The sequence below is a fragment of the Rhinoderma darwinii genome, chromosome 11 (genome assembly GCF_050947455.1).
Source record: "Rhinoderma darwinii isolate aRhiDar2 chromosome 11, aRhiDar2.hap1, whole genome shotgun sequence".
Taxonomy (NCBI): Eukaryota; Metazoa; Chordata; class Amphibia; order Anura; family Rhinodermatidae; genus Rhinoderma; species Rhinoderma darwinii.
This window is the reverse complement of record NC_134697.1, coordinates 63,375,169-63,391,142: the sequence shown is the minus strand read 5'-3', so window position 1 is coordinate 63,391,142 and position 15,974 is coordinate 63,375,169. Positions and strand designations below refer to the sequence as shown.

At 41.8% G+C, this 15,974-nt stretch overlaps 1 protein-coding gene across 3 annotated transcripts in view; it reads left to right on the top strand.

The window, feature by feature from the left end:
- CDH23 (cadherin related 23) overlaps nucleotides 1-15,974 on the top strand; it is an 818,455-nt gene that overhangs the window by 654,470 nt on the left and 148,011 nt on the right. For all 3 annotated transcript variants that reach the window (XM_075841683.1, XM_075841681.1, XM_075841682.1), the window contains exons 31-36: nucleotides 449-837; nucleotides 3,538-3,639; nucleotides 7,918-8,067; nucleotides 8,175-8,303; nucleotides 8,754-8,882; nucleotides 12,435-12,662. In XM_075841683.1, the coding sequence (XP_075697798.1) occupies nucleotides 449-837; nucleotides 3,538-3,639; nucleotides 7,918-8,067; nucleotides 8,175-8,303; nucleotides 8,754-8,882; nucleotides 12,435-12,662 (1,127 nt within the window). The remainder of the gene's footprint in view (nucleotides 1-448; nucleotides 838-3,537; nucleotides 3,640-7,917; nucleotides 8,068-8,174; nucleotides 8,304-8,753; nucleotides 8,883-12,434; nucleotides 12,663-15,974) is intronic.

Here is a 15,974-nt window from a genome sequence, read left to right as displayed (position 1 = left end):
ACCTTAATCTTTAACAGCTACTTTCCCAAGAGCAATGCAAATGTTGAAGAGTATCTCCCTCTTCGCTCTCTAGCAACTATCTTATCAATGTGTCATTCGTGCTGGTGGATCGCAATTCACCGATAATTTTAAGCCAAGGGAATTATTAGCGCATTCCTCTACATGTAGTCTAGTAGACACTAGGAAGAAGTGATAGTTTACATTTAAGGTGGGGGTGGTGGGGGTCCACTATGTGGCTGCCCATGCACAATTTGCATCACTGCACAGCGTGTATTATCCTTGATATTCTTTCATGTTTTGGAGCAGTATTGACTTCCATGGGGAAACCAGAACACGGCGTATTTATACTGCGAATATATTTCCCATACTCACAAAACAATGAATATGTTTGACCATACCGTTAGGATATTGGTACTGCACCTAAAGACCTCATCTTGATTCCCTGCAGGTGATGGTGGACTAGTGGTCTACAAGTTACTTTCAGGATCTGATGGAAAGTTTGAGATTGATGGAAGCACTGGCCTGCTGACCACTATAGATTACCTTGACTATGAGACTAAGACAAGCTACACTATGAATGTGTCAGCCACCGATCAAGCACTGCCATACAACCGGGGTTTCTGCTCTATCTATGTCACTTTGATGAATGAACCAGATGAAGTTGTTCAGTTCTCTAGCAGCAGATATGAGGCAGCAATTTTAGAGAACATTGCCACAGGCACTGAAGTGGTTCGTGTACAGGCTCGTTCTATTGATAACTTAAACCAGCTCACTTACCGATTTGACCAGAACACAAATGCCCAAGCCTTAGCGCTTTTCAAAATAGATAAAATCACAGTAAGTAAATGTTCCTTAACATCATGCTTTATTTTTTAAGTGCTTTATAATTAGATGTGTCTACATATTTCTATTATATGTTACCGAAGACCTATTTAAACCATTTAGGACTGTCAACTATGCTTTATAATAGTCACTGTTTTTTTTTTTATATTGTAAAATATCACACATTACAAAGAAAAAAATATGAAGTCAATAATTTAAAATACAAATACTCAACAAAAGAAGGTTACCTTACCTAAACCTAACCTATCCCTCCTCCCCATAACCTATCCACCCTCTCGTCTCTCATGCTCTTTCACCTTTTTTGTAAATTTACTCCCTTGCATTCTATGACTGTTTTGTCTACTACAGACAGACAAATATCAAAACATTTTTCTGAATTTCCTGAGCATAATAGGTTTTAATGCATTTTGTCAAAGATCGATGCCCTCTTTATTGCAGCATACATGGACCCTGTATGGCAGCACTCCGTGTCCTCTAAAGGCACAAAGTCCTATCCTGGAAGTACGCCATGATTTTTTTCTTTTGGAGTCTGTGAGGAAACAAAAACTCTGTGTCTCTTACTGTAAAATTAAAGGCACAAAGCGGACTATGAGTGCCACAGTACAGGTCCACACAACACGGATCTGTATGGCTAAATCCACAAGCTACAGACTTTTTTTAGTGATAGATTTCGCGGCAAATCCACAACTAATCTGTGACCAAAACTGACGGATTTTGACACAGATTTCAACCTATATATTGAAAAGGGTGAAATCCATGATAAAATTCCGTAACAGAATTGACATGCTGCTGATTCGAAAATCTGCAGCATTCCCTCAATTCCACACAGATTTTTTTTCCTCAACATGAGAATGCGGATTATAAAACTCCATCCATGTGTATTCAGTTGTAAATTGCTGCCGAATTCAGTGTGAAATCCACAATGAAGATCCGTAGCAATTCCGAAGCATGTGAATTCACCTTAAATGTAAGTTCACATGGGTTGGATTTGCTGCTAAAAACTTTGCAGCAAATCCAACCCAGATAACGCAGGGAATTACTTCAGAAAGGCCACACTGAGTAGAGTTTGATTTTGTGCAGATTTTGGGATGGATTTACCACTGCGGAGTAGAAAAAAAAAGACCATACACACCTCCCCTGGCACTCCAGTAGCGATGCATCCCTGATTTTATTAGCTGGTCTTTGTTGAACTGGCCTCGTGGGATGACGTCTCGCCCCATGTGACACTGTAGCCTGTGATTTGCTGCAGCGGTCACAGGGGAAAAAATTATAATCCCAGGAGGCCTCACAACAGAGATCAGGTGGGGGAGCAGAGACTCTTTGTTTTGGGAGCACCAGGGGAGGTGAGTAGTTTTCTTTATTTTAAAGTGGAAAAGGGTTTTGTTTTTTTCTAGTTGTGATTATTGCTGCGGAAATGCAGCTATATTGCAGCCCAAAAATTCAACAATTGCGATTTGTACCAGATTTTCAATTCCCAGTTGAATCGCAGGTCAATTTCTGCATGGAAATTTTCCACAGGTAACCACAAATTGCCATAGAGACATTGACGGTGAATGGAGCTCACTCTTCAAAAGCCATTCGTTACCACCCATTTCACCAGATTGTGTACCACTGGCATGCCTTGTCTTGCAAATGGCTGCGGAACTAAGGGAGGAAATTGTAATTCTCTGTAGGGTAGCAGTTTGCACCATAGACCCGCAGAGGTGCCTGTTAGACCCCCAATTACTAAACTGGAACTATCTTCGGACTAGCCTACCTGAACACCAGAGGGACCGTAGGTCCAGCAGAAGACAACTTCATAATAAATTTGAACCATCTTCAGACTAGCCCATCAGAACACCAGAGGTCCCATAGGTCCAGCAGAAGACAACTTCATTTGGAGGTGATTTTGGAGCCAATCACTTTCCACTATGGTGATTTTCTTATGGGATGGTTAAAAAAAACCTATTAGACATAATTTATGATATGTCTGCGTGTAAAATGATAACCAGGAAGTGTATGATGCAATTACAACTGGACATACACATGTTCTGCATAGATGGACAGAAGCATCTCCTCTGGTGGGCCTAAAAACCCCAGTCCAACACTGATTGGAACCCTTACTTTTGGGGATTCCACTAGGTACTGGGTAGCTCCCATTGTGACCTGTGGATGAGCAAACTATACCCGGACGCTCCGGGTAATGTGAGGTTCAGACGCAACCGATCTCAGAGGGACTCCCACATGGTTGATATCACCAACCTGAGGTGATAATTTCTCTGCCATGATCTGTTTCACGAGTTGAAAAACAGTTTAGTGCCTATTAAGAAAAAAATCCAAGGTGCCCTTCTTGGAGTTCCACTCATCATAACAAGATGTCACCCTTAAAAACTAACATATTGATTATATAGTTGAAAATACTAATAATTATTATTTATTAGTAGAGTGCAGAAAAACAAGGCAAGCATTAAGATTTCTTTGCTCGTGCAGTGTGGTGTTGCACCCTATGAATATTACTCATGCACCTGTCTTCTTTTTTTAAACATGTTAAGCAGATGAATACATTTGTATTCTGCATTGTGAGTTAAGGAAACTGTATGGAAGACATAAATATCAGTTGTAGAATACAGTGGTATCTCTTATAAAAGATTTGGTATATTTCTACAATGGGATTCTTTAAACTGATTGGATTAATTACATTTGTCTTAACTACAGGGGACAATAACTGTGAAAGGTTTAGTAGATCGCGAGAAGGGAGAATTTTATTCCTTAACAGTGGTGGCAGATGATGGAGGGCCCAAACTGGAGACTGCTGTGGTGAGTTTAGAGTTTATTTATAGCACACTAATATTGGTTTTACAATATACAATATCTGTATAGAAAGAGTTTATTCATTGCAGTATCAATGCTGCTAAAGATGCATACACTATAACAAGAAAATGACATCTGGTGAGTACATAAGCCTAATGATAAAGTTGACAATTACCATTACTACATTTGAAAATAAAATGACTATTTGTTTTCCTATGAGAAGACTAGGTAATGAATTTCATTGTATATTGAAATCTGTGTTAGGCTATGTTCACACCTGCGTTGGTGTGTTCCGTTTTTCTGCTCTGTCAGAGGAGCAGAATAAGAGAATAATGGAAGCAACGGCCGACAGAACCCATTGACTTTAATAGGTTCTGTCGGCTTTCCATTGAGGTGTCCGTGATTTTACCGGAGTCAATAGTGCAGCATGCTGCGCTATCGTCTCTGGTAATATCCAGTAATCTCAGCCGGATCTGCGACGGAGGCCCGTATGGAGACTCCAAGGCAGATGTGAACTAGGCCGCTTTCACACGGCAGTATTCTGGTCAGTAATTTATCAAACAAAACCAGGTGTAGAGCATAAATAGAAAAAATATAATAGATCAAGTTGTTCCTCTTACATGTTTTGAACCCACTGCTGGTTTTGGCTTCCAAATACTGATGCAAATTATTGACAAATTCTTCTGTTTAAGGCTCTGTTCACATCTGCGTTGGGGTTCCGTTCTGACGTTCCGTCTGAGCTTTCCGTCAGAACGAGACCATGAACAGATACAAACTGACACAAACGGAAACCAAAGGTAGTCGACTACGCTATTGCTTCCGGCAAAACAACGGATCCGGTGCACAACAGAGACAAACGGAAACCATGGGCATCGGATCCGTCACCATTGCAATCAATGGTGATGGAAATGGAAACCTCTGGTTTCAGTTTGTGTCAGTTTGTGTCTGTTCAGGGTCCCGTTCTGATAGAAAGCTCAGACGGAACGTCACAACAGGACCCCAACGCAGATGTGAACAGAGCTAAAAGTGGTCTTATGAGATATTTGATAGTTTTCCATATAGGCTACGTAGCGTTCACACCACATTTGGTCACCACATTGGGTGTATATGCCTGGAATTTTCTTACGACGCATATGTCTAACATGCTCATAGACTACGATTAGCCAGACGTATGCAAAAATTGGCTGCTGCAAGAAAAGTAAATCTTTATTTTAGTCAATAAATCAGTAAAACTGATCTTTGTCTCTTCTTCATTAACTACAAGGGAGGTAAAATAAGAATTATTGTTAAAATGTGTGACGTAATATAGGCAAAATACAGTCTGCATCATGGCAAGTGTGCCAAACAGTAACTACACATGTACTATACTCAAACAGTATAAGAGAATCAGCCTCTATGACAGAAGGTGGAGGTAACAATACCACAATGAATGCCAGCTTATAGCAAACAATAACTTTATCCCTCAAGTTCCTTACCTAACCCCCCTCACTTCCTTTAGGATGTAGTTATAATGAATGTTGCATATCCACCTTCCTCTTTATGGGTTTGCCTTTCCTTAAATGTCATTAAAAAGATGTTCTCCCGCTTCATATTACCATATTACTTATGTATGACTACCTTTTCTGCATTTAACACAACAAACTCACCCAGCAAACACAATTGGTTAATTATAGGTTGCAGCTGGAAGGCTGCTATTTTTGGTAGAAGACCTGATTAATAAAAGAGGTTGTTGGAGATTAGAAAAACATGGCTGCTTTCTACTAGAAACAGCATCCGTCTTGTCTAATCGCTTGCGTCAGGTATTGCAGCTCAGCGCCATCCGCTTCACTAGGACTGATCTGAAATACCCGATCCAGCCCATGTTAAAGAGTGCCGCTGTTTCTGGAAGAAAGCAGCCATGGACTTCTAATCTCAGACAACTCCTTTAATAAGGGATAGTAGATAAATAAATAGGTTGGTGGCTCCTCCATAATGTATGTCTTTGTAGCTGTGGTAATGTGGTCTGCAGAATATTTTAAGTACTTTTTTTATGCTTATTTTAAACTTATTATTGGTCACATAGGTATTCTTACTGTACATGTACCTAAAAGTCAAACTATAAAATGATGGTTTAACCCCTTAATGACCAGCCTATTTTAGACCTTAATGACCAAGCTATTTTTTACGTTTTTCAATCGTCGCATTCCAAGAGCTATAACTTTTTTATTTTTGCGTCGACATAGCTGTATAAGGTCTTGTTTTTTGCGGGACAAGTTGTATTTTTTAATAGCACCATTTTGAGGTACATATTATTTATTGATTAACTTTTATTAACTTTTTTGGGGGGGGAATAGAAAAAAATCTGAAATTTTGCCACGCCTTTTTGCGTCCTAAATCTACACCGTTTACCGTGTGGTATAAATAACAGAATAACTTTATTCAGCGGGTTGTTACGATTGCAACGATACCAAATCTGTATAGTTTTTGTATGTTTTACTACTTTTACACAGTAAAAACGCTTTTTTTTTTCAAAATTATTTGTTTTTGTGTCTCCATATTTGAAGAGCCGTAACGTTTTTATTTTTTCACCGATGCAGTTGTATGAGGGCTTTGTTTTTGCGGGAAGACTTGTAGTTTGTATTGGTACCATTCTGGAGTAGATGCGACTTTTTGATGACATTTTAATCACATTTTTATAAAGTCAGGATTCACAGAAAACAGTAATTTTTCCATCTTTTTTTATTTCATTTTTTACGGCGTTCACCGTGCGGGTTAAGTAATGTAATAGCTTTATAGTCTGGGTCGTTACGGACGCGGCGATACCAAATATGTGTAACTTTTTTACTTTATTTTGTTTTTTTAATAGTAAAGCAGTTTGTAAGGGGAAAAAGTGGGTTTTTCATTTTTTTTTCAATTTTTTTTAAAATTAACTTTATTAAACTTTTTTTTTTACTTTTTTACTAGTCCCACTAAGGGACTTTAATATGCGATTCTGCGATCGCTATTATAATACACTGCAATACTTCTGTACTTCTGTATTGCAGTGTATTACTGCCTGTCCGTTTAAAACGGACAGGCATCTGCTAGGTCATGCCTGCGGCATGATCTAGCAGGCATTCATTACTGGCAGACCTGGGGGCCTTTATTAGGCCCCCGGCTGCCATTGGAGACACAGACACTCGGCGATCGTATCGCCGGGTGTCGGTGGGATGAGAGGGAGCTCCCTCCCTCTCTCCAAAACCACTCAGATGCGGTGCACGCTATTGGGCACCGCATCTGTGGGGTTAAACGGTTGAGATCGATACTAATATCGATCTCACCCGGCAGAGCAGGGACGCACCCAGCCCTCAGCTGCCTCTGGCAGATTTGACAGCTCCCTGCTCTGTTTACTTATTCCGATGTCGCGACGTAAAAAGTCTATGGCATCGGAATAAGGCCCGTTAGTGATCGGCGTAAAAAGATTATGGGCCGGTCACTAACGTGTTAAAGAAGATCTGTCACTAGTTTATTAATTCCCTATCTCCTAACTAATCTAATAGGTGCTATGATTCTGATAACTACAGAGTATATTTTTTTCAAAAACGTTTATTGTTTGCAAAGTTATGAGCATTTTTAAAGTATGCTAATTTGGCTCTAATAGCCAAATAGGAGGTGACTCTTCCTTTTCACCCTGGTCAGTGTAATGTTTTCTGTATGACACTGTCCAATCAGCATACAGCTTCTCCTCTTCCCAGCCCAGCAACACATCCTCATCTTATAGTATACAGCTTTCATTCCCGACTGTGTTTTCAACTAGTGATATCTGTGGTTGTTTCACAACTGCAACCCTGGTGCCATATGAACGATTAGACTCTCATCTTTCATATGCCACCAATACCACTGTTCTAAGTTGTCCACAGCCGGAGATATGGCTATATGAAGTGATCCCCCTTCCCTCCAGCCTCAGTCTCTCACACTGTGAGACGCAGCTTCATGCTGATAGGACAGCGTCAGAGGCTGTGAGGAGGCTCCACCTCAGGACAATCGCTGGTGTTGACACCCACTTGTCTAGTATAGCCTCATTTGCATATTTAGAAAAAAGCTCATAACTTTTAAAATTCTAAACTGTTTCGGACAGAATTTTCACTAGCATTATCAGTGTGACAGCGCCTATTAGATTAGCTAGGAGATTGGGCATTACTAAACTAGTGACAGATCCTCTTTAAATGTAATTTCAAATATAACTGAGCAATGTGTTAGTTACTACTTCAGCTGCAACTTCAATTCTATTTAAGTTTTAATTACATGTGCCATTCGGTTTTATAGGTACAGATCACTGTTTTAGATGAGAATGATAATAGTCCCCAATTTGATCCAACATCAGAGTCGGTAGTTAGTGTGGCAGAGGATTGTCCAACGGGGAGAAAAATAGCTCTAGTCCTGGCCAGGGACCCTGATGCAGGAACTAATGGGGAAGTAAGTATTTTATATCCGTCGAAGTTTCATACTTTTATAATGTATGTGTAAATGTAAGTTTGTTCATTATCATTGGGATAAAATGTTTTCTAACTGAATCTTTACAGGTATCTTTTTCTTTAACCGGTGGAAATGTAAACCTGCTTTTTGAGATCCGCACTACGAATAATACCTATGGGGAAGTTTATCTTGTAAAACCCCTGGACAGAGAACTACAAGAAGTGCACTCATTAAAGGTAAATATAACCAAATGCCCAAATTCTGATAAATAATTTCTAGATTTTACTAGGTGTGTAGATGCAAACTTCTCTAGCTTTACTATTGAACATGTCCTTTTTTTTTTTAAGTGATAAAAAGTGAAAATTCACAGTGATCTGTTTCTTAATCTTCCTTTTATTAAAAATCAAGTGCACATGTGCCAGTCTGTAAGCACCACAGCCACCCTAAAATAAAATGTATGTATGGGACGACAATAATAATTCCCATGGTGCACATGTACTGTTGGATTGTGATTAACCAATAAAAATAACTACTTAATATATTATTATTATTATTATTAATGTTGTGGTGGCAATCATTTTAAAATCAATATATTAACCTATTATCCATGTCCGGATTATGGAATATAAATGAAAGTATGAATCGTTTGTTACATGTATAAAATGTAAAACTTATTTATCTTTCAGATTCAGGCATCTGACAAAGGCTCGCCACCTCGAAGAACAGATTATACATTAACAGTGAACGTCATGGATGTGAATGACAATCCACCTGTGATTGATAGCCCATTTGGCTATAATGTCAGTGTTTTTGAGGTATGTGTTTTAATTCTCTAGGTCTACTAGAGAAACTATTATCTACTAAAAGATAAAAAGGAACACAATGACTACGCAATATGGAAATGACTGTTGGAAATAGGTATTTGTGAGATTGAATGTTACTTTATGTGGAATGACATGGTCAGACACATTGTTGCCTAGTTCAGTATATCTTGTAACCATTATTTCAATAATTTTATGGGACCGGAGTGTTAATACAGTTAAAAAGGTATACCATCTTTTAACTGTATTAAAGGGGTTGTCCACTACCGGACATCTGATGACCAATCCACCGGATAGGTCATCGGTACATAATCTGTGGGGGTCCAACACCTGGACCCCGCACCATTAAGCCGCTCTGGCTGCCTCCGTGCACCAGACGTACATGCCGGAAGAAATTGTCTGCGGCCTCTAAATAGCGGCCGAGCTGTAGTACTGCAGCTCTGCTCCTATTCAAGTGAATAGGAGCAGAGCTGCAGTTCGGCAGCACGGCACTATGCTATGTACGGAGCCAACTGATTCCTGCTCCGTACATAGCATAATGGGCAATAACATCTGGTTCCCGAGGATAGCCAGAGCAGCTGATTGGTGTGTGGTCCGAGTGTCGAACCTGCACCGATGATATTCTGATGACCTATCATGAGTGGTCCGGTAGTGGACAACCCCTTTAACACTCCCATCCCATCAAATTATTGGAATCATGGTTACAAGATATACTGCAAATGAACCACCAAGGTTTCAATGTTGAAGTCTAATGAATATCATTTAAATCACATTTATACCTCAAATGATTTTAGATTTTTTTTTAAAACTGTGTGAAAAGGTAAAGAACACATTAACACATTAAGGTAGTATTAAACACTGTAGAGGTAGAAAACTTTGATAACATTGATAGTAATTTTAGAAGCCAGTCTCTGGGAGATAAGCTTCCAAAGACAATATCTAAAGCAGGGATGGGGAATGTCCGGCCCGCGGGATCATTTGTTCCGGCCCGACCTCACTCTGACCGCCGCTGCCGCCGTGAGTCCGCCCTACTCATTGACATTTAGGAGCAGGAGAAGAGCGGATGGGGCCAAGTATGGCGGTGGCAGCGGCAGGTCTGAGTGAGGTCGGTGTGTGCCGGCCCAAGAGTGGATCAGTCCGGTCACCTGACCTAAATCAGTGACGTGAAGTCAAGTGACCATGCTGGTCCACTCCCGGGACGGCAGTGGCCTAGCTATAGGTGTCGCAACTGTGACCGGGCCCCTAAGCCTGGGGGCCCCGTTGCCACACAGTGCTAGCCGCACTGGTTCCACTTACAACTGAATCTGCGTCTGCAGGACGCACATTCAGTTGAGTTCAATGCTGGAGCCTTGCTTCAGCATTCACTGTGCCGCTAGCGGCTCTGCACAGGCAGGCGCGATGTAGTGACGTCATCGCGCCTGTCTGCGCCGAGTCACTCACAGAACAATGCAGAGGAGGAGAAGGATCTCCTCCACCCGTCTGTGGAACGGGGATAGGTAAGTAATTATGTTATTATTTTTCTATTACGTACATACATATGGGGGCATTAAACTGAGTATGGGAGAGGGGCTGATATGGAAGCTGCTGTGGGGGCATTATACTGTATGGGGTTATTATACTGTATGGTGCAGCTATGGGGGCATTATACTGTATGAGGGCATTATACTGGGTATGGGACAACTAAGGGGGGCATTATACAGTATGTTGGCATTATACTATATGGGGCAGCTATGGGGGCATTATACTGTATGGGGGCATTATATTGTATGGGGCAGCTATGGGGGCCTTATACTGTATGGGCAGCTATGTGGAGCGTTATACTGTATGTGGCAGCTATGAATGGCAATATACTGTGGGGCAGCTATAGGGGCATTATACTGTGGGACAGCTATAGTGGGCATTAGACTGGCGGGGTCAGCTATGGGGCATTATACTGTGGGGGCAGCTATGGGGGCATTATACTGTGGGGGCAGCTATGGGGGCATTATACTATGGTGGTCAGCTATGGGGGAAGTATACTGTGTGGGGGGCAGCTATGGGGGGCATTATACTGTGTGGTGGCATTATACTGTGGGGGCAGCTATTGGGCGCATTATACTGTGGGGATATTCATGGGGTCTGTCGGGTAAGGCAGCAGGGTATAGGCGTGCTCAGGGTTTTGGTGGCGTTGGGGAGGGGTAGGGAGGCCCAAGCTGAATTCTTGCATCAGGGCCCATGAGCCTTTAACTATGCCCCAGCAGGCCGGCACATCACTCTATCCGTCAGGTCAGCGGCACTGACGGGTTCAGTGTCAATGGGTCCTGCTTGTCTCTGACAAACAGGATCGAGCTGTTACAGATCACATCTAAGTTCATAACTAAGATGTGATCGATAGCAGGTGGATCCTGCATATCAGAGACACACAGGACCCGCTGACACTGAACCCGTCAGTGCCGCTGACCTGACGGATAGAGGTCTCAGCGCACAATACGGCTGCTCTGTATACAGAATACAAAGCAGCTGTATCTCAAAAAGTAAAAATTATTTATAATAAGTAGTATTTAGAAAGTTGCACAAAACACATTGATAGACATAAAAAAAAAAAGATTTCAAAGGTGTATATAGCCCATAAAGATGCTCTTTCACTAGTTTAGTAATGCCCTATCTCCTAGCTTATCTGATAGGCGCTGTCACACTGATAATGCTAGTGAAAATTGTGTCCCAAAACGTTTATTATTTTAAAAGTTATGATTTTTTTTTCTAAATATGCAAATGGCGCTGTACTAGACAAGTGGGTGTCAACACCAGCGATTCTCCTGGGGTGGAGCTACCGCACATCCTCTGATGCTGTCCTATCAGCATGAAGCTGCTTCACACACAGTGTGAGAGACTGAGGCTGGAGGGAAGGTGATCACTTAAAACAGCCATATCTCGGGCTATGGACCACCTAGAACAGCGGTTCTGGTGGCATATGAAACAATTCTAGCTGTGAAACAACCAGAGGTATCACCCGTGGAAAATACAGTCAGGAATGGAAGCTATATAATATATGATCACGTGTTGCTGGGCTGGGAAGAGGAGAAGCTGTATGGTGCTGATTGGACAGCGTCATACAGATAACATTACACCACTGCCCAGAGTGAAAAGAAAGAGTCACCTCCTATTTGGCTATTAGAGCCACATTAACATATTTAGAAAAATGCTCATAACTTTGCAAATAATAAACGTTTTTGAAAAAAAATACACTGTAGTTATCAGAATCATAGCGCCTATTGGATTAGTTAGGAGATAGGGCATTAATAAACTAGTGAAAGATCCTCTTTAACTACCATGTATTATCTACCATCTATCGTAGTCTGCTCATCTAAGGCTGGGCACATAGTTTCTCTTCAATATGGTGCTTTCTTCCATTCGTTTGGCCAATAATAGAGGAAACTTTTCTTTTTAAGTGCTTATTTATGTGATGCTGTATAAAAATACATAATGATTATTTTCAGTGTAGTTGTCGTTGGTGGTGTTGCTACATTGGTAAGAATTATATAATCCTTTTCATCCCTTTGTTTGTAGAATGTAGGAGGAGGGACATCGGTTATTAAAGTAACAGCAAAGGACAAGGACAGTGGACTGAACAGCATCCTCTCTTATTACATTACACAAGGCAATGAGGACTTAATTTTTCGCATGGATAGACTCACAGGTGAAATTGCCACTCGTCCATCTCCTCCTGACCGTGAAAAACAGAGCTTTTATCGCCTCATGGTTGTCGTGGAAGATGAAGGAAACCCGGCTCTTTCAGTAAGTAACTATTCTGAACTATGAGCGGTAATGTGTTTTAGGTAGGGCAGCTGTAAAGAAGTTGAGTTTTCATTTTTAATGCATATAAAGGCAATAACGATTAAGTTCAAGTATATAAAGTGGTATCGATGTATCTATCTTACTGATCGATAGAGAAGATCTGTTATTATTGGGGGATTTTTCATTCTAACGAAGTTGCACTTTGTCTTAGAGCTAATGCACATGGCTGTATCACAGCTCTGTTTTATACAGTGCCCTGATAGAGCACCGATAAAGGTGCACGGGGCCTTACTGTGCCTACAATTTCATACAAAGGCATAGGGCATGCTCCATTGGATGCCAAATGTATGAAGCTTTTCTCCCCTCACAGCATTGCTTCTAGGGGAGAAAAACTCCAGACAGAGGATCAAGAAGAATTATTTATTATTACTTATTTTCTATTTTATCTGTATTTAGAGATAGAGTTGGTATATATAAAAGGGGTCTGCTGCCAGTAATGGTAGAACATGGAACTCCAAGATAACTTTCAATTGCAATAACATTAGAATGAAGTATTTTCCAGGAAGGACAGATAACTTGTTCTAATAAACAGGTAAGCTTTCAAGAATATTACACATAACAATGTTCATAAGAAGTGGTGCTTTGTTCTTTTAGAAGCTTTAACAGTCTTAATTAATATTAACGTAAATAAATTTCACTTTTCTCATCCCGTACCATAGATCTTTAGATGTTTGGGGGTTTGTTTTAACCCTCGGGGGTGCTTTCTCTGGTGCTTATTGTCTCTTCCTGCTGTAATGCACTTTGTGGGAGCTGGCAGAAAATTTGTGGGACGGGAAGTGACAACAGCTTTATGGAATATTTGTGATGTAGAAAAGCCTTTGCCACTTTTGAAGCATATTTACCGGCTGTCCTTAAAATAAAGTAGAATAACATAACCAATGTAATATTGAAGACATTGTGAAAACGAATATAGATCTGTGTAGGATAATTTTTCTATCTGACTAAAAATTCTGGTGTGTTTTTTTGTTTTGTTTTTTTCAATGAAACCATAACCATAGTGAAGTACATGTTGAAGTTGTTTGTGTTAAAAGACTACTTAAGCCAAAGTGGTCTTTGTGCTGTAGAAAATAATAGGTTAATTCGGCCAACCACACAGTTAAAGGGCACATGTGTTATGTTTCTCACCAGAGAAGTGGATTCTCTGAGCCGCAGTCGGTATGGTGCTGGCTAGACTGGGGTGTGGAGTCTAAGAGTGGCGGGTACGCTGTAGTGGAGTCAGGAATGTAGCAAGGAGTTGTCAACAGATTAGTAGTCAGGAAGTAGCAAATCAGAGGATGAGACAGAAAAGTTATCAAAAGTCAGGTCAGGAGTTGATACCAAGAGTAGGACCAGAGGAAACATGCATCGCATCAAAGGGACAAGTCAGAACATAATACAGGAACAAGGCCAGTGTCCGGAGCAGAGTGAAATAGCAACAGGAACAATAGCCAAACAAAGGATGTACCTTGAACTGCAGGTAAAGCAATGACAGGCTGATTCCCCATTAAATAAGCTGCCAGGCCTGACGTCATCAGTAGCGCCAGTTGCCCCGGCAACCTGACACTGACAAACGTGATGAAGAGGGAAGCCGGGCCGCGGCTAAAGATGGGACCAGACGAAGCAAACTCAAGCTTCAGACGAGGTGATTAACAGCATGCACATGCCAATAGACATTTAGGCTGTACCTCTGTATGCCTCCAATGTCAGAGCGGTTTTCTGCTGGATTCATATGGAAAAAAATATGTGCTATGTTCAATCGGACACCATATTATGGAGAATATTTCAGAAATATATATATACCAGGTTTATCCCTTGATAGGTGGTAGGGGTAGATGTATTACATTATCAACCAATTGCCTAAGCAACAAAAATCCCCTTTGCTATCACCCACTGAAACTTGGTGTCTAAAGGGGTTTTGAGGGTTTAACATGTAGGGGAGGCTGACTTTGTTTTTTTAAATTATTGTCACTCTGGTCTGGGATAGCAACTATTGGAGAGTAAGACTACAGCCAGGGCCGGCGTTAGGGGGGCTATCTGGGCAGTTGCCCAGGGCCCCCATCCTCTTAGGGCCCCCTGCTCCTACAAGGCCCAAGGAAGCCCGTGCCGCCCGACCCATAACATATATGGGCCGGGCGGCACGGGCTCCCTCATGCTCGGTGGCATCGCTAGCACCGGAGGGGGCCCTTGTGCTAGTGACAGCCACCTTCACTTGTATCTGTGTCCTCAAGACGCAGATACAAATGAATACTATAGGCTGCAGGCCACGTTAGGCCTGCAGCCTATAAAGTGCTGGGAAGACTCCCTGCACAGGCCGGCGTGATGACATCACTGCATCACGCAGGCCTGTGCATGTGGCCCGACCGGAGCCTGTGCAGCGCTCTGTCCGTCGCAGGGACAGGGCAAGGTCAGTACAATATATTAATTATTTTTTTTTGGGGGGGGGGGGGTTGTGTGGCAATATACAGGGGGGATTGCTGTGTACAAAGGGGGCTGTGTGGCAGTATATTCCAGGGGGGCTGTGTGGCACTATATACAAGGAGGGCTGTGTGGCAGTATATACAAGGAGAGGCTGTGTGGCACAATATACAAGGGGGCTGTGTGGCAATATATACAAGGGGGGCTGTGTAGCACTATATACAAGGGGGGCTGTGTAGCATTATATACAAATGGGGCTGTGTGGCACTATATACAAGGAGGGGCTGTGTGGCACAATATACAAGGAGTCTGTGTGGCAGTATATACAAGGGGGCTGTGTAGCACTATATACAAGGGGGGCTGTGTAGCATTATATACAAAGGGGGCTGTGTGGCACTATATACAATGGAGGGGGCTGAGTGGCCTTGTATATAGATACAAGGGTTGGGATGCTGTGCAGCAGTATATACAAGGGTACAGCTGTGTGGCAGTATATACAAGAGGGGGTTGTGTAGCACTATATACAAGGGGGGCTGTGTAGCATTATATACAAAGGGGGCTGTGTTGCACTATATACAAGGGAGTGCTGAGTGGTACTATATACAAGGGATGGGAGGCTGTGCAGCACTATATACAAGGGTACAGCTGTGTGGCACTATATACAAGTGGAGGGCTGTGTGACACTTTATACAAGGGTGGGCTATGTGACACTATATACAAGGAGGGCTGTGTGGCACTATATACAACGAGGTTCTGTGTGGCACTATATACAAGGGGGGCTGTGTGATATAACAAGGGTGTGTTCACAACAGCGTTTGGTTTCCGTTAATGGGTTTCGTCAGGCCTTACGGTCAGGGA